Source organism: Sorex fumeus, unplaced genomic scaffold (assembly GCF_029834395.1).
Source record: "Sorex fumeus unplaced genomic scaffold, SorFum_2.1 ptg000063l, whole genome shotgun sequence".
Classification (NCBI taxonomy): Eukaryota; Metazoa; Chordata; class Mammalia; order Eulipotyphla; family Soricidae; genus Sorex; species Sorex fumeus.
This window is the reverse complement of record NW_026606120.1, coordinates 80843898-80860753: the sequence shown is the minus strand read 5'-3', so window position 1 is coordinate 80860753 and position 16856 is coordinate 80843898. Positions and strand designations below refer to the sequence as shown.

Here is a 16856-nt window from a genome sequence, read left to right as displayed (position 1 = left end):
AACAGAACTAAGCATCAGCACCCTCTCCCTGACCATGCCTCTGTTTCCCCGACTCCCAGCAAAAATGCAAGCCAGCCCTGGCCGGGAAGCTGCCGTCCACACGGCCGCCAAAACTCAGCCCTGTTGGCCTCTGAGCAGGACTCAGTGGGCCGGGTAGGCAGTGGGCGGGGAGGGCGGACTTCAGGCCGTGACTTCCACCAACCATGGTGCAAGTGATCCTGGCTGGCACCAATTCCTTGGTGTCCCCCTTCCCTCCAAGCTCCCCTCGTCCTGGGCTTGGCTACAGTGCTCAAGAAGGTCCCCAAGGGGAGGCTCCCAGAGGGGAACCGGCAGCTCTCGGGTCTAACAACCCCAGCCTGAGCGAGTTTGCTGGGATGGGTGACACAGAGCCAAGGGGATTATTCCAGACTCTAGGGCCTGGGCTTCCGCATGCAAGGCTGCAGCTGCAGGAGGGGGCTGTAGGCGGCTGAGACTGGGAGGGGCGGGGAGGGGCAAGAAGGGGCTGGGGGGGGAAGAGAGGGGCTGTAGGAGGCTGAGGGGAAGGGGAGAGATGTAGGGGGCTGAGAGGGGAGAGGACAGGTATAGGGGGCTGAGGGAGGAAGGGAGAGGTGAAGGGGTCTGAGGGGTGGGGAAGGTGTAGGGGGCTGAGTGGGGAGGGGAGGGACTGGGGATTGGAGGGGGCGGAGAGGGGAGAGGGATGGGGGCTGAGGGTCTGGAGGGGACTGAGAGAGAGGGGAGGGGCTAGAGGGGTATGAGGTAGGAGGGGAGAGGTGTAGGGGTCTGAGGTGGGAGGGGGGAGGTGTAGGGGGCTGGGGAGAGGGTGGGGCTGGAGGGACTGGGGGTGGGTAGGGACTGAGGGGGCCGGCAGGACGGGGGCTGCCTACCCCGATTCCCTAGCGCCTGCCTGACCCCTGCAGAGATGTCCCACTTCGTGTCCAACGGCGACGGGCTGGTGGTGACCGTGGACAGTGAGTCGGGGGACGTGCTGTGGATCCAGAACTACGGGTCCCCGGTGGTGGCCTTCTACGTGTGGCAGCGCGAGGGGCTGCGCAAGGTGCCGCACGTGAACGTGGCGGTGGAGACGCTGCGCTACCTGACCTTCATGTCCGGCGAGGTGGGCCGCATCACCAAGTGGAAGTACCCCTTCCCCAAGGAGACCGAGGCCAAGAGCAAGCTGACGTGAGTCACCCCGGGAGGGGCCGCGGGAGGGGGTGTCCTTGGCGCCCAGCGCGGGGCCTGGCTCTCTGCTCACGTGATCTGTCCCCCGAAGGGGCCCTGCGCACAGGGACCACACACAGGCACACACACGCACAGGCACACACACACACACCCCTCCTGTGTCTTGCAGAACCCCAGCTTTGTGCTTGATGGAGGCAGAGTGGAGGGTGAGCGCGCGCGCGCACACACACACACACACACACACACATACCCTCCTGTGTCTTGCAGAGCCCCAGCTTCTTGCAGAGTGGAGGCAGCCGTGGGGCTACACTGCCGGCTCTCTCAGCAAGGGGGCTACCCTTGGGAGGGGGGGTGTCGGACCACACCAGGCATTGCTCAGGGGTTACTCCTGGCTCTTTGCTCAGGAATCACTCCTGGTGGGGCTCTAAGGACTGTATGGAATGCTGGGGATCAAACCAGGGTCAGCCGTGTGCAAGGCAAACACCCTCCCTGCTGCACTCCGGCCCCCTGAGAGAGGCCCCAGGCTGACTGTGGCCAGTCACCAGCAAGGGGTGGTGGGGGCAGCTCCCACTTTCTGCGTGGTGCCGCTGATAGGAGTGAACCCCTGGGGGGGCCAGACGTCTCCCCTCTGTGGGATTCCCTGTGCTCCTGAGCTCTCGGCATCCTGGCTAGACCTGTTAGCCTTTCTGCAGCACTTCCGGGCCCCAACAAATAACATCCTAGCAGGGGGTCTGGTGGCTGCCCAGGTCCTCTGCTGTGGGATCTAGAACCCCAGTGACCGTGGGACTCACAGACCTTTTCTTCTCCCAGACCGACGCTGTACGTGGGGAAATATTCCACCAGCCTGTACGCCTCCCCATCCATGGTGCACGAGGGCGTAGCCGTGGTGGTGAGTGTGTGTGCGTGGCCATGGTGGTGAGTGTGTGTGCGTGGCCATGGTGGTGAGTGTGTGTGCGTGGCCATGGTGGTGAGTGTGTGTGTGTGCAGCCATGGTGGTGAATGTGTGTGTGTGGCTGTGGTGGTGTGCATCTGTGTATGTGTGGCTGTGGTGTGTGCGTGCGCACATGGTGGTGGTGAGTGCGTGTGTGTGTGTGTGTGTGGCTGTGGCTGTGGTGAGTGTGTGCATGCGTGGCTGTGGTGTGTGTGTGTGTGTGCATGGCTGTGGTGGTGAGTGTGTGTGGCTGTGGTGGTAGAGTGTGTGTGTGTGTGTGTGTGTGTATGCGCGTGGACATGGTAGTGAGTGTGTGCATGGTTATGGTGGCGGGTGTGGGGAAATGGGGTTGGGGGCGCGGGGTGGTGGGACGCAATTTCGCACCGCTCCTGGCCTGCTTCAGTTGTCGCTGACTTTAGCCCTCCACACCTTTAGTAGTCAGAGATGGGGAACCCGCATCTCAGATCCTCACAGAGACCTTCCACACCCGCAGGTGCTGGAGAGTCGCCCTTTCCTCCCCCCAATCCTTGAGCCTGAAGCTCTCCCTCTTGCCAGGCCCCAACCCATTAACCCATTAACCCTGGGTTTCTCCCTTCTCCTGTTCTTAGCCCATCTCTCTCTCCTCCCACCCTCTCTCTCTCTCTCTCTCTCTCTCTCTCTCTCTCTCTCTCTCTCTTTCTCTCTCTCTCTCTCTCACTCCCTTTTCCCCCTCAAACCCTTCTCATCCTTCTGTGACCTGTCCAAACCCTCAGACCTCACTGCCTCACACATGTTGGACACCGAGGCCCCATAGCCCTGACCCCTCACTCCAGTGCTCTCAGAACCCCCCTCCAGCATGGCCACGTCATCAGCCACAGCCCCTCACCCACAGGAGTGCTGACGGTCCCCCGTCCCTTCCTGTGCCAGGCTCAGACGGGCACAGTCAGCAGGAGGACACTGGTGTCCCCCCTCTGGGCAGCCCCAGGGCCTTTGTGTTGTCTGAGTGTCCAGCAGGGCAACCAAGGACTGCCCCCAGGCCTCACCCCACGTCCCTCTCCACAGCCCCGAGGCAGCACGCTTCCGTTGCTGGAAGGCCCCCAGACCGATGGGGTCACCGTTGGAGACAAGGGGGAGTGTGTGATCACGCCCAGCACGGACCTCAAATTCGACCCCGCCCTCAAGGGGAAGAGCAAGCTCAACTACTTGAGGAACTATTGGCTCCTCATCGGTAAGGGCTGCTGGTGGCGAAGGGCTGCCCCCTGGTGGCCAGAGCCGGCATTTCTGGTTCCCGGCAGTGCTGCTCCATGCTGAGTTGGGGTCCAGGTGGGGCTCTGGGGTGGTGCGGGGAAACACAACCTCAGGCTTCTCAGAGGAGGTTTCAGAGGTACTCAGCAAGCTCCCACGTGACCCCAGGCCCTGCCTGCACCTATGAGTTGGGGTTCTGGAGTGGACAGACCCCCGATGAGGCACCCAGTCCCAATAGAGGGCCCAGGGGTGGGGGTGGGGAGTGGGCAGCATGTGACAGGGCAGGACTCAGTGAGGGTCTCCCTGTAGAGCCAGGCTGCGCGGCAGGTGGAGGTTGCACCCCAAGGTAGGCCCGTCCCGTGGGCAGGCGCCCAGCCGCCCTCACCCGCCAGGTCGCAGGGTGAGCTCTCACCCAGGCTCTTGGGTTACCTTGGGAGAGCACAGAGGAGACCTTGAGTGCTGGCGGCCCCAGTGGGCACGTGAGGGCCAGGAGGAGCCATTGGCGGGGTCCCAGCAAGCCCAGGGCCCCCTCCTACCCCCGAATTCCCCCTTTGTCCCTCACGGAGTAACCTGTAGGTCCTCCACAAGGTATGATGTGGGCGCCGTGGCCCCGTCCTCATGTAAGGACAGTGCCCAGGGACCCTCCCTCTGCCCACACACCCCTCTGGCTCTCATCACTGGGGCTGAGATGGACGGACCCCGCAGGGCAGTTGCCCTGGATGGGGGACCACTGCCGTCACCCCCTTCCCGCCCACCCCCTCTGGCCCCTGCAGACTCTGACACCGTCACCCAGTGCTGAGTGGCAGCTACGAGCTCCTGCATCTGCCTCTCCCTGGCACCCACTTTACAGACCCTCTCTGGGGCACCCTCATCAGTGCCCACAGCTGCCCCTGACCGGACCCCGCTCACCAGAGGAATTTTTCTTCTCGTAGGGCACCATGAAACCCCATTGTCCGCATCGACCAAGATGCTGGAGAAGTTCCCCAACAACCTGCCCAAACACCGCGAGAACGTGATTCCCGCCGACTCGGAGACAAAGAGCTTCGAGGAAGTGAGTGGGCCCGGCTGCACTCCCGGCTCCCCAGGGGCCTCATGTGCATGTGTGTGCGCGTGCATGTGTGTGTGAATGTTTGCACGTGTATGAATGTGTGTGTGAATGTGTACGTGTGTATGAATGTGTGTGCACTCGTGCGTGCACATGTGAATATGTATGTTTGTGTGAATGTGTCTACGTGTGTATGAATGTGCATGTGTGCTGCACATGTGAATAATCATGTTTGTATGAATGTGTGTATGTGTGTTTGTGTGAGTGTTCATGGTTGTGTGTGGGGGGGGGGGTTTGTGTGTTGGTGGTATCACGTAGCCTCAGCAACCCCACTGAGGTGAGGATGTTTCAGGACCGACCTCTGCATTCTCCTAACTGTTCTGCAAGCCCTAGAGATGCTAAGAACCTGGAGGACTTATCTCACTTGTTTATCTCATTTAAGTAAAATCCCTTTTACGTAAGAGCCCCCAATCCAAATGAGCATCAACAGTTATCCTTCTCAGAAACTGAGTGACAGGGGTGGAGCGATAGGACAGCAGGGAAGGCACTTCCATTGCACACAGCTTACCTGAATTTGATCCTTGGCACCATATGTATGGTACCCCAACCCCTGCAAGGAGTGACCCCTGAGCACAGGAGTCAGGAGTAAGCCCTGAGCACTGCCAGGTGTGCCAAGCTCACCCCACCTTCTCTTCCCACAAAAAAGTGGCTAGTAGTGGAAACCTTGAGTAAACCTTTTTGTGTTTGGATCCGCACTGGATATTTCCAGGTAACATGTGCCTAGACTGTCATATACAGGTGTGTGTACATATGTACCATGTCTGTGCATGTGTGCGCACTCATGGCTCTCTGTGTTATCAGATGGATGGTGGCCACGTTTTCTGCAGATTCCAGTGTGACGATTTCAGGCTTTTCCCACCTGTCCCAGCTGTCAGCGGAGCAGGAAGCTTTTGCCTCCACTGGGGGTTTTATAGGTTGCGGGTGTCACTCGAAGAACTTTCTGTTTTCTGCAGCGCCAGGGGTGGAACCCAGGGGCTCCCGAGGCACCACATGCCTGGCCCTGGCAGCTGCTGTTTTATAGGGAGCCCCCGGCCAGTGCACAGCTGATGATGTGCTTGGGCCTCAGCAACACTCAGGGGTCACCAGGCTATGTTGGGCGGTGCCAGGCACGTGCTCTACCCCTGAGCCACACTCTTGCCCTGAAAACTGTTTCTGGGGAAGAATAACCTCACTGCAGCAGGGACCCCCCCCCTGCTCTCGGGCCGGAGGGGAAGGTTGGGGCTGCAGGCACACTGCTGTGTGCAGCCCCCAGACCTTCAATAAACTAGGGTTGAATTGAACAGCGCCGGGTCTCTTCAAATTTTGTGGCACCAACTGGGGTCAGCGCGATAGCACAGCAAGTAGGGCACTTGCCTTGCATGCGGATGACCCAGGTTCAATCCCCGGCCTCCCATAGGGTCCCCTGAGCCCTACCAGGAGTGATTCCTGAGAGGAGAGTCAGGAGTAACCCCTGAGCATTGCTGGGTGTGACCCAAAAAATGACACCCCCCCCCAAAAAAAGAAAAAGGCAAAAAGGCACCAATATCTTCTGTGAACTTCAACAAACACCAGCACAGGCCAGTCACCCCGTCACTGTGGAACCCAGTAACCCTGACTTCCCTGGGTTCTGGGGACTCTGCTGGAACCCGCACAGTGACACCCCTACCCCCACCCCCAGGTCATCAACCTTGTCGATCAGGCGTCAGAGACGGCGCCCAGCACCCTGTCGCAGGACGTGGAGGAGAAGCTTGCCCACGCCCCTGCCAAGCCCGAGGCCCCCGTGGATTCGGTGCTCAAGGACATCGCCACCATCATCCTTAGCACGTTCCTGCTCATCGGCTGGGTGGCCTTCATCCTCACCTACCCCCTGGTGAGTCCTCACGCTGCTCCTCTCCACACGCCCCCTCCCTCCCAAGGGGGCACCCACGGGTCTCTTCCTCAAGGGGAGATCAGGCGAAGCAGGTGGTGCTGTGGGTGGCGTCATGGCTGGTGACACCTGGCCCCAGGGGGTGTCCCTTCCTTCAAGGCTGCTGGTTGGGGAGCAGCTGAGGAGCACGGTGGCCTTTGAGCCCTTCAGCGCTCCAGGTGGGAGTCAGTGAGCTCACGATGACCTAGTTTCAGTGCTCATGGCGCGGATAAGATATTCTAGAACTGGGGCTGGAATGATAGCATAGCGGGGAGGGCATTTGCCTTGCATGCACCAACCCAGGTTTGATCCCCAGCATCCCATTTGGTCCCCCAAGCATCACCAGGAGTAATTCTTGAGTGCAGAGCCAGGGCCAGGAGTAACCCCTGTTCATTGCTGGGTATGACCCAAAAAGAAAAAAAAAGCCTAGAACATTCTTTTGGCATGTTGCCGGGAACTGTGGGAGGGTAGTATCCCCTAGGAGCACAGACACCAGGGTGCTTATGTCTGTCCAGGCCGGGGCTGTAGACGCCACCCCCCATGGGTCTTCCAGCTGGGGAGAGGGCTCCGGTCATCACTGGGGCCTCCCCCTCGCTTGGCCCTGGGACCTCAGGGGACATCTTCTTTCCCGACCCTTCAGGGCAGAATTTGGGCTCTGGGGAGTCCTGTCACTTTCCGATTGCCTGGTGGTTTCTGGGCATGGCCTCAAGGCTGAGAGGGCAGAGTGGCGTTCTCCACAGCACCAGCCCCGCTGCCCCTATGGGCAGGGAACGTGGTAGATGGTAACCCCACCCCACCCCTGCACACGGACTTGCCAGAGACACGGGGGTGGGGACAAGAAAGGCAGCGTGATGGCTGGGGTGACGGGACCTTGGCCACGCCCTGGCTGCACGGCCCGTCTTCCCCCTCTGCCTCCTCATGACCTTCTCTGTGACCCCGGAAAGGGCACAGCCAGCCCCAGACTGCTGCCCCCGACACACCTTGCTCACTTGTGTTCCCCCTTTCCCCCTGTGGGGCTTCACCTTCCCAGCCCACCATGGGCTCTCAGAATGGAATAGACCCAACCCGCTGGGGCCGAGTCCTCCTGTGGCCCCCACAAAGCCCAACAGTGTGCTCGCCCCTCCCCAGAGCATGCAGCAGCAGCAGCACCTCCAGAAGATCCAGCTCCTGCACCAGCAGCTGCCCTTCCGCCCGGCGGGGGGCGAGGGGCCCGAGCCCCTGGACTCATCCGGCCTGTACTCGGAGAGCTCAGCCACCAGCAGCCCCAACACGTCGCCCCGCGCCTCCAACCACTCGCTGCATTCCAGTGGCTCCACCTCCAGGGGGGGCCCTGCCTCGGAGCAAGACGAGGAGGGTAAAGGCCTGGGGGGCGCCCTCCCGGGGAGTGTCTGGTGCCCCCTGAATCCAGAGTCTGGGGGGGCGGGAACTCAGGCAGCTCGTGCTCAGGGCTCTCAGCATCCGCGGATTTGTCCCCAGATGAAGAAACCAGCATGGTGATGGTGGGGAAGATCTCGTTCTGCCCCAAGGACGTGCTGGGCCATGGAGCGGAGGGCACCATCGTGTACCGGTGAGTGGCCGGGCGGGGACACGGCAGGGTCTAGGAGGTGGCGACCAGGATGGATGTGACCACCGGGTCGTGGTCTGGGGGCTGCAGCTGTGAGGGTGTTCCCGCACATCTTCTCCCCCCCCTCCCCCCCACTATCCCCTGCCCTGCCCGAGGTCTCAGCCCCCACGGCACCCCCCAGGGGCATGTTTGACAGCCGAGCTGTTGCTGTCAAGAGGATCCTCCCCGAGTGCTTCAGCTTCGCCGACCGGGAGGTGCAGCTGCTGCGGGAGTCGGACGAGCACCCCAACGTCATCCGCTACTTCTGCACCGAGCGTGACCGCCAGTTCCAGTACATCGCCATCGAGCTGTGCGCAGCCACACTGCAGGAGGTGGGCGCCCTGCGGCTCCCCACAGCCTTTGCAGGGTTTTAGGGTTGGGTTCCTTTTTATTTTGGTGTTTAGCTGCTTTCTGAACATTTAATCATTTCAAAGCTGCTGGGGATACACCCAGGGCCTGTCCATGCAGGGCGGGTCTCCGCCACAGAGCTGCGTCTCCAGTCGCCCGAACGTTATTTATTTAGTTTTGACCCACATCCAGCTGTGCCCAGGGCTGCTCCTGGCTCTGGGCTCAGGGGTCACCCCTGGCCAGGCTCTGACCATAGATGGTACTGGAGGTTGAATCTGCATGCAAGGCACTACCCGCTGTGCTATCTCTTCAGTCCAGTCCAAAAACATTCTTTTTTTTCTTTTTTTAAACTTTATTGAAGCTACATGAAATATGGTTGTATTTGTTAAATTTTTAAATTTCCTTTTGTTTTGAGGCCACCACTGGCAGTGCTCTGGGACTCCTTCCAGCTCAGTGTCAGGGGCCCCTGTGGGGCCATGGGTCAAACCCGGGGTTCCTGTGTGCCAGGCAACTACACCCCAGCCCTTGGGGTTTGCACTTCAGTGGACGGTCTGGTGTGTTTAGGCAGGGCATGTCCCCACTTAACCACAGCCAAAGCATGGAGCATTTTACTCCCTCCCATGTGTGTATGTGTGAGTCTGTGTGTGGGTGTGTGTCTGTGTATGTGTCTGTGTCTCTGTGTGAGTCTGTGTCTGTGTGTGTGTCTCTCTGTATGTGTATCTGTGTGTGGGTGTGTATCTGTGTGTATTTGTGTGTGTCTCTGTGTATCTCTGTGTGGGTGTGTATTTGTGTGTGTATCTGTGTGTGGGTGTGTATTTGTGTGTATCTGTATGTGGGTTTGTGTCTGTGTGTATGTATGTCTCTCTGTGTCTTTTTGTGTGTGTGTATGTGTATGTGCCTGTGTCTGTGTGTCTCTGTGTATCTGTGTGCCTGTGTGTATCTGTGAATTTGTCTGGGTCTGTGTGTCTGTGTGCATGTCTTTATGTGTCTGTGTGTGTATGAGAGAGAGAGAGGAGAGAGAGAGAGAGAGAGAGAGAGAGAGAGAGAGAGAGAGAGAGAGAGAGAGAGAGAGCACATTCAGCATCCTGCTCCTTCCTGGCTTCCTACAAACCTGGCTGATCACTTGCCCTCGGTGCTGGGCTGCCTGCCCGGGTCCAGGGGATGCTGCCCATGACCAAGCCCCCTGCCGTCCAGCAGAGCTCTGCTGCCCTCGTTTGCCTGGCCCACCATGAGGTGGTTTCGGCTTCCCCGGGCCTCACTGAGAGGCAGGCCGGTTGAAGGAGCCTCTGGGCGTGCATTTCTCACCTCCTGCCTATCTCCATAACAACCCGTGGCTGGGTCTGAGCTGGCCTCTGAGCAGATCTGTTGGTGAGCGTGAGTGGGGCAGGGAGTCATCAGTGGGGTGTCTCCATTCCTTCCTTCAAATGAAGTCAGAGTAAACAAACCGACTACACCATGTGGTTCAGGGAAGCAAAAGGCTACAGGCAGGGCCTCCAGACGCTTCTAGCCTGAGCTGAATCACTAGGAAGGGGACTTGGTGGGCCTGGAATGAGAGCACAGCAGGTGGGGCTGTGCTGACCCGGAGTCCCATCCCTGGCACCACTGATGGCCCCCGGAGTCCCACCAGGAGGGAGTCCTGAGTGCAGAATCAGGAGCCTGTCCTGAGCACTGCTGGATGTGGCCTCAAAATCAGAGAACAAATTGAAAAATAGAGATGCCTGTGGGCACCGTCCTGAGGGCCGTGTGTGGTGACTCCCCCCCCCCCGCCTCGCGCCCCCCCCCCCCCCCGCCTTTTTGCAGTACGTGGAACAAAAGGACTTTGCACACCTCGGCCTGGAGCCCATCACCCTGCTGCAGCAGACCACGTCGGGCCTGGCACACCTGCACTCCCTCAACATCGGTGAGCACTGGGCCACGGCGCTGGGCATGGTGCTGGGCCACAGTTCTGGGCCATGGCACTGGGCCACAGTCCCCAGGATACCTGTGGGCAGGTGACAGCCCTGGGCAAGAATTCCGTCTTTGCCGTGGGATGTGGCCGGTTGGAACCCAGACCCCCAGGACAGACGCAGTGGCCCAGAAACTGAGGGCGGAGGCCCGTGCCGTGGCAAGTGGTGAGGGGCGACCTGACCCCATGTCTCCCTTAGTCCACAGAGACCTGAAGCCCCACAATATCCTCCTTTCCATGCCCAACGCGCACGGCAGGATCAAGGCCATGATCTCCGACTTTGGCCTCTGCAAGAAGCTGGCCGTGGGCAGGCACAGCTTCAGCCGCCGCTCGGGGGTGCCAGGCACCGAGGGCTGGATCGCGCCCGAGATGCTCAGTGAAGACTGCAAGGATAACCCTGTGAGTGGCAGCCGCAGCACGGGCCGGGGGTACCGGAGCGGGAGCACCCAGGCTTGGGGGGCACAGCCTGGGTGGCAGTGCAGCTGGGCATCTGGTGCTCCGGGGAGCTCCAGGGCACAGGGAAGGGCTCACACCGTCGACTCTTCAGACCTACACCGTGGACATCTTCTCTGCGGGCTGCGTCTTCTACTACGTCATCTCCGAGGGCAGCCACCCTTTCGGCAAGTCCCTGCAGCGGCAGGCCAACATCCTCCTGGGCGCCTACAGCCTCGACTGCCTGCACCCTGAGAAGCACGGTGAGCACGGGGGGTGGGGTGGAGCCAGGCCCGCTGCCCCGAGTCTCCTCGCCACCCAGGTCCTCACCCTGTGGGCTGAAGATTCCAGGGCCTGCCCCAAACTTCACTGACAAGAAGGAGAGCTGGAGCGGGCGGGGACTGGGGCGTAGGGGACGTCCACGGACCATGGCCAGCTGTGACCGCGGGGTTCCTGCTGCAGTCTCTGGGAGGGAGGAACAGCCCCAACAGTTCCCGTTTCCCACCCCAGACAGGCAGGTGCCAGGCCTCCCTGTGGCATGGACTCATCTTGCTGGCTTCCCTCATTCGCCACAGCAGGGCAGTAGGGAAAGTGGCAGCACAGTGTGGAGATTCCGTAGGCCGGTGGCGCCCCACCGACTCTGACTTCCCCTCCTCCTCCTCCTTCCTCCTCCCCCTGCCACATGCTTGGGACCACACTCAGGCATGCTCTGGGCTTACTCCCGGCTCTGAGTGGCTCTGCACTCAGAAGAGGACCAGATAGGATGTGGGATGCCAGGGATTGAACTCAGGTCGGCCGAACGCAAGGCAAGCACCCTACTCACTTTGCTGTTGTTCTGGCCGGCCGCCTGGTTTTTTGTTGTTTTTGTTGTTTTTTGTTTTTGGGTAACACACAGCAATGCTCAGGGATTACTCCCGAGTCTGCACTCAGGAATTACTCCTGACAGTGCTCGGGGGACCATATGGGATGCTGGGAATCGAACCCGGGTCGGCCCTGTGCAAGGCAGACCCCCTACCTTCCAGTTGTACTATCACTCCAGCCGCCTGTTTTAACCTTCATCTCTAGCTTCTCTCGGTGCCGCCCACATTTCACCAAGTGACATTTTACTTCATTGTTTGTTTTTATGGTGCTGGGGGGTCAAACCCAGACCCCGTATATCTGAGGCACGAGCTTCTACCTCTCAGATCCATCCCTGACCACATAGCATCACTTTCACGGCCCAGGGTCCATGAGGACGTCCCCCGGGCCCCAACCCCTGGTCTTTCCAGCCCCCTGTGAGCTGGAGTTTGGGGCAAACTCTCGGTCCCTCTGCTGGAGCGAGTTCTGGGGTATGGGGCCCACGGGCGGCCATGGCTTGTGGCCTCTCACTGCTGACAGGGTGCCCCCCTGGGCTGTCTCTGCAGAGGACGTCGTCGCCCGGGAGCTGATTGAGAAAATGATTGCCATGGACCCTCAGAAGCGGCCCTCGGCCAAGCACGTGCTGAAGCACCCCTTCTTTTGGAGCCTGGAGAAGCAGCTCCAGTTCTTCCAGGTAGAGGCGTCTGGGGGGCGGCAGGGAGCAGGGAGGAGCCCCAGCGGGTCCTCCCATCCTACAGTGCTTGCCCGGGAGATGTGCCTGGCTGGGCTGGTGTTGGGGGCACGTCAGGCCGTTCCCAGCAGAGCCAGGCATCATTCTCGGGGCTTTCTGAGTGCCCGGCTCCAGCTCTTCGTGTCCTCGCCTCACCCAAGACGTTGGGTTTTATTTTTATCAAAAATGGTAACTTTCCCCGAAATTTGGAAATATAAGAACAGATAACAAATAAAGCAGAATGGCTCAAAAGCCCGTAATTCCGTAATTGAGGGGAACCACTGGTGGACAATTTAGTAGATTTTTTTCATGTTTATGAAAGGGTGACCAGCATTAAACTATGGGAGGGTTTTTTTTTTTTTCATTTCGTTTTGAGCCCAGCTGTGCCCAGGGCTTCCTCCTGGCTCTGCCCTCTGGGGTCACTCCTGGTGCAGGGGATTGAATATGCCAGTCCACGCATGCAAGGCTACACACTGCACCATCCCTCCAGCCCCGAAAGTGTGCTCTTGAATCCTGCTTCCCCCCCCAAGTATATAACATTTTAAGTACGTGTCCATATTGGGGCTGGAGCTATAGGACAGTATGCAGGGCGCTCGCCTTCTACACAGCCAACACAGTTTCGATTCCGGCACCCTGTATGGTTTCCTGAGCACCGCCAGGAGTGAACCCTGAGTGCAGAGCCAGAAGTAAGCCCTGGGCATCACTGGGTGGGGCCCAAGACCAAAAAATTAAAAAAAATTTCTTCCATGTCAGAGTTCTGAAATGTTAATGAAAAAGTTGTGTAGCAGATGGATATGTTGTCATTTTTATTTTATTTTATTTTATTTTTGCTTTTTGGGTCACACCTGGTGATGCCCAGGGGTTATTCCTGGCCTCTACACTCAGGAATTACTCCTGGTGGTGCTCGGGGGACCATATGGGATGCTGGGAATTGAACCCCGGTCAGCTGCATGCAAGGCAAACACCCTACCCACTGTGCTATTGCTCCAGCCCCATGTTGTAATTTTTAAATGGTGGGAATTTTCAAATGTGTGCAAATCAAAATAGAGCTTTTGTTTCATTCTCGCTGAGGAATTGTGGCTGCTGTGTGTGTGTCTGTGTGTGTCTATGGGTGTGTGTCTGTGAGTGTGTGTCTGTCCGTGACTATGTGTATCTGTGTGTGTATCTATGTGTGTGCCCGTATCTGTGTCTGTGTGTGTGCATCTGTGTTTGTGTCTTTGTGTGTCTATGACTGTGTGTATCTGTATGTGTGTCTGTGTGTATCTATGTGTGTGTGCCTGTATCTGTGTCTGTATGTATGCATCTGTGTTTGTGTGTCTGTGACTGTGTGTATCTGTATGTGTGTCTATGTATGTGTATCTATGTGTGTGCCTGTATCTGTATGTCTGTGTGTGTGTATCTGTGTGTGTTTGTGTGTGTGTCTGTGCGTATCTGTGACTCTGTGTGTGTGTGCCTGCGTGTGCCTGCATGTGGCCTGCAGGGGAAAGCTGTGGGGTGATTCGGGTGCGTGTCAGCGCCCCTCCCTGCCGTGGAGCTGGCGCTGTGCCCACTGTTCCCTGGGTTCTGGGGTGTGGGGCCAGAGACTCTAAGCCGTGGCACAGGTGCCCCCACGTGTGTTCCTGGCGTGCGGTACAGTGCTCCGGCGGTCAGCAGTTCCTCACTGACCACCTTCTGTGACCCTCGTGTCCCTCCCAGGATGTGAGTGACCGGATAGAAAAGGAGTCCCTGGATGGTGCCATCGTGCGGCAGCTGGAGAGAGGCGGGCGGGCGGTGGTGAAGCTGGACTGGAGGGAGAACATCACCGTCCCCCTGCAGACAGGTGACCACCACGGCCTGAGCAGTGGCCAATTCTGAGACACAGATAAAGTGACAGAAATGGGGGCTCCAGATGCCACAAGGGGGGTTCCAGTTTCCGGGAGACCCTCATACCCAGGCACCTTTGCCCCTGGCTTTTGAGTGACAGGTCGAGCCCATCACACACTCTGGGGGTCTCACCCTGCCGGTCCTGCGCAGGACCCTGGCTTCACCCCAAGCCCCCCAGACTCGCCCTCTTCCAGTGCTTCTCACCTTGTATCTGCTGGGTTTCCCCTAGATCTTCGCAAATTCAGAACCTATAAAGGCGGCTCCGTCCGGGATCTCCTCCGAGCCATGAGAAATAAGGTGAGGGTCGTGCCCTGGGGGCTTGGTGGGCGCAGCACAGACCCCCGCCCCTCCCCTCTCGGGGGCCTCTCCTGCTGCTCCAACTGCTGTCTGCGGAGAGGCCGTTTCTTCCCTGCCGCTGGGTTCTAAGGGGCCATGTGGGGCCAGGGACTCACGGGCACCTTCCCACATTGGGGCCGGGGCAGGGACCACCCCATCTCGCTCTCCAGAGAGGCCTGGGGGGGGGGCCTCGGGTCACCTGTGGACAGGCCCATCGGTTCCAGGAGACCCTGGGGCCTGAGCCCGCCCCTCCCTGCTCCCCTGCTCCCTGCTGGGTGACCAACCCCAACCTGTGAGCCTCCTCCATCTGTTTGTCTCACGCTAAGTTTCTCTGTCCCACCGCAGAAGCACCATTACCGGGAGCTGCCGGCCGAGGTGCGGGAGACGCTGGGCTCCCTGCCTGATGACTTCGTGCGCTACTTCACCTCGCGCTTTCCCCACCTGCTCACGCACACCTACCGCGCCCTGGAGCTGTGCAGCCACGAGCGCCCCTTCCAGCCCTACTACTCGCAGGAGCCCCCCGAGGCGCAGCCCCCCGCCACTCCCGAGGGCCTCTGAGCCCCGGCAGGTCCCGCCGTGGCAGCCGACCCCTATGTGCCTGCAGGAGCTGGCAGGAAGCTTCTTGACTTGCAGGGCAGAGGAGGGGCCGCACCTTCTCCCGGACACGCTCGCTTCCATCCCGGCCGCGGGTTTGACTCTTCCTGGCAGCTCTGTCCTCGGCGCTGTGGGGCTGAGATGCACCATCTGTGCCCTCAGCTCCAAGGGGGGCCCGGAACGATGGCAGGACTGGACGTCCCCACTGTGCGGCTGGGCTCCGCGGCTGGACCAGATCGGTCGGTCCGTTGAGAATGGAGAGGAGACCCGCATGTAGGGCCTGGGGACGAGGGGTAGCCGTGGTCTCTGTGGGTTTGTGTTCTTGGTCCTGTGGGGGCTGAAGGGGGCCTCTGAGGACCAGAAGTGACAGATTCCCAGGCCGCCAAGTGGGGCAGGCACGTGGGCCGATGAGGCACACGACGGAGCTGGGAGCCAAGGCCAGCTTGTCCCTCTGCCTCCTGGGCAGGCCGTGGCATTTTTCTTGGCAGATTTTAATCGTTTTATATTGCAATCACACCCTAGAAGGTGACATTAGTGCTAGTGAGCTCGACCAGGGCCTCGCCCATGAAGCGTCTGTTGGGGGCAGGGGTGTCCCCTGAAACAGTGTCCGCTTGGAGAAGGCTGGTAGGGCGAGGTGGAGCGGGACCTGGTGCCGCCTGGGACAAGACCTTACTTTGTCCCAAAAATACCGTGCGCTTTTAACTTTCATTTTAGTCAGAAATGGCTCATCTCCGGTCTGCCAAGAGCCGGAGAGGTCCAAGGCAGCCAGGGTTTTGTGCCAGGAAACTCAACCCAGTGCTTTTCCGGGGCCTGGAGAGCTCAGAGACCCCCTGTCTGCTGCCTGGGGAGCTGTGAGAGGGCCCTGCCCTGCCTGGTCTGCATCCACTTCCTGCCTTTCTCAATGCCTTGCTGCAAAGGAACCCTCAAAGGAACCCTCATTTTCCCCTTCTAAATGCCTTGCTCCAGTGGTATCCTTATTGCCCCCTTTCTCGATGCCTTGCTCCAAAGGGAACCCCCGTTTCCCCCTTTCTCAATGCCTTGCCCCAAAGGGAACCCTCATTTCTCCCTTTCTCGATGCATTGCTCCAAAGGAACCCCCATTTCCCCCTTTCTTCATGCCTTGCTCCAGCAGCACCTTCTGCCCTTTACCTTCAGTGGTGACCTCATTGGGTCCAGGGCACCCAGATACCCTCGCGCAGCCCCTGGTGTCTCCTGCACCTGGCCAGAGCCTGACTTGCCCCTGCTGCCTGGTACTCGGCTCTGCACCTGCCCAGGGCTTAGAGTCAGAACCCAGCATCAGCGCCTGCTCCTGCTGCCAGAGTGTCTCCCGGGGGCAGTGCCCGCCAATGCCCAGCCCACCTCTGGGCTAAGACCTTGAAAGGCCTTTTCCACCAGAGTCTCTGACCACCCCATCTCTCAGACCTGTCTCTTTGCAGTCTTGGATTTGAGTGCCACCCTGCTGAGGGGCACAGGATGCGGCGCTTAGTGGCAGGGGGTGGGGGTGGGGGCTTGTCTCCCGGGAAAGGGAGACGGTCTGGAGCAAACCTGGCTCTCCTAGGAGAGCATGGGGGGTGACGTGTGGGACGGTGCCAGCACTCTGAAGAAAACGGAGCCAAGGGTTGGGCCTCGTGCCCCTGTCGGCCCCTTGTCAGTCCTTTGGGGGTTGGGGAGGCCGTGCGTGGGTGTGAGTCATGGAGACAGGCACTTGTGCAAAGGATAGGGGAGCCCAGAACCCCAGCTCCCACGTGCCGTGGCAGTGTCTGTCGTCGACCAGCCGGGAGCCCCGCTGCTCTGGGAATCGGGGCTGGGGTGGGGGGCTGAGCCCTTCCCTCTTTAGCCAGGTCA

General features: G+C 59.6%; 1 protein-coding gene across 1 annotated transcript in view; it reads left to right on the top strand.

The window, feature by feature from the left end:
• ERN1 (endoplasmic reticulum to nucleus signaling 1) overlaps nucleotides 1-14998 on the top strand; it is a 70636-nt gene extending 55638 nt beyond the window's left edge. Inside the window, exons 8-22 of the mRNA XM_056127258.1 lie at nucleotides 918-1179; nucleotides 1990-2068; nucleotides 3152-3317; nucleotides 4267-4385; nucleotides 6097-6288; nucleotides 7453-7678; nucleotides 7801-7891; nucleotides 8070-8259; nucleotides 10076-10175; nucleotides 10420-10619; nucleotides 10768-10915; nucleotides 12056-12183; nucleotides 13915-14038; nucleotides 14312-14379; nucleotides 14764-14998. Of these exons, the coding sequence (XP_055983233.1) occupies nucleotides 918-1179; nucleotides 1990-2068; nucleotides 3152-3317; nucleotides 4267-4385; nucleotides 6097-6288; nucleotides 7453-7678; nucleotides 7801-7891; nucleotides 8070-8259; nucleotides 10076-10175; nucleotides 10420-10619; nucleotides 10768-10915; nucleotides 12056-12183; nucleotides 13915-14038; nucleotides 14312-14379; nucleotides 14764-14976 (2306 nt within the window). The 3' untranslated portion in view covers nucleotides 14977-14998. The remainder of the gene's footprint in view (nucleotides 1-917; nucleotides 1180-1989; nucleotides 2069-3151; nucleotides 3318-4266; nucleotides 4386-6096; nucleotides 6289-7452; nucleotides 7679-7800; nucleotides 7892-8069; nucleotides 8260-10075; nucleotides 10176-10419; nucleotides 10620-10767; nucleotides 10916-12055; nucleotides 12184-13914; nucleotides 14039-14311; nucleotides 14380-14763) is intronic.
• The last annotated feature ends 1858 nt before the right edge of the window (nucleotides 14999-16856 follow it).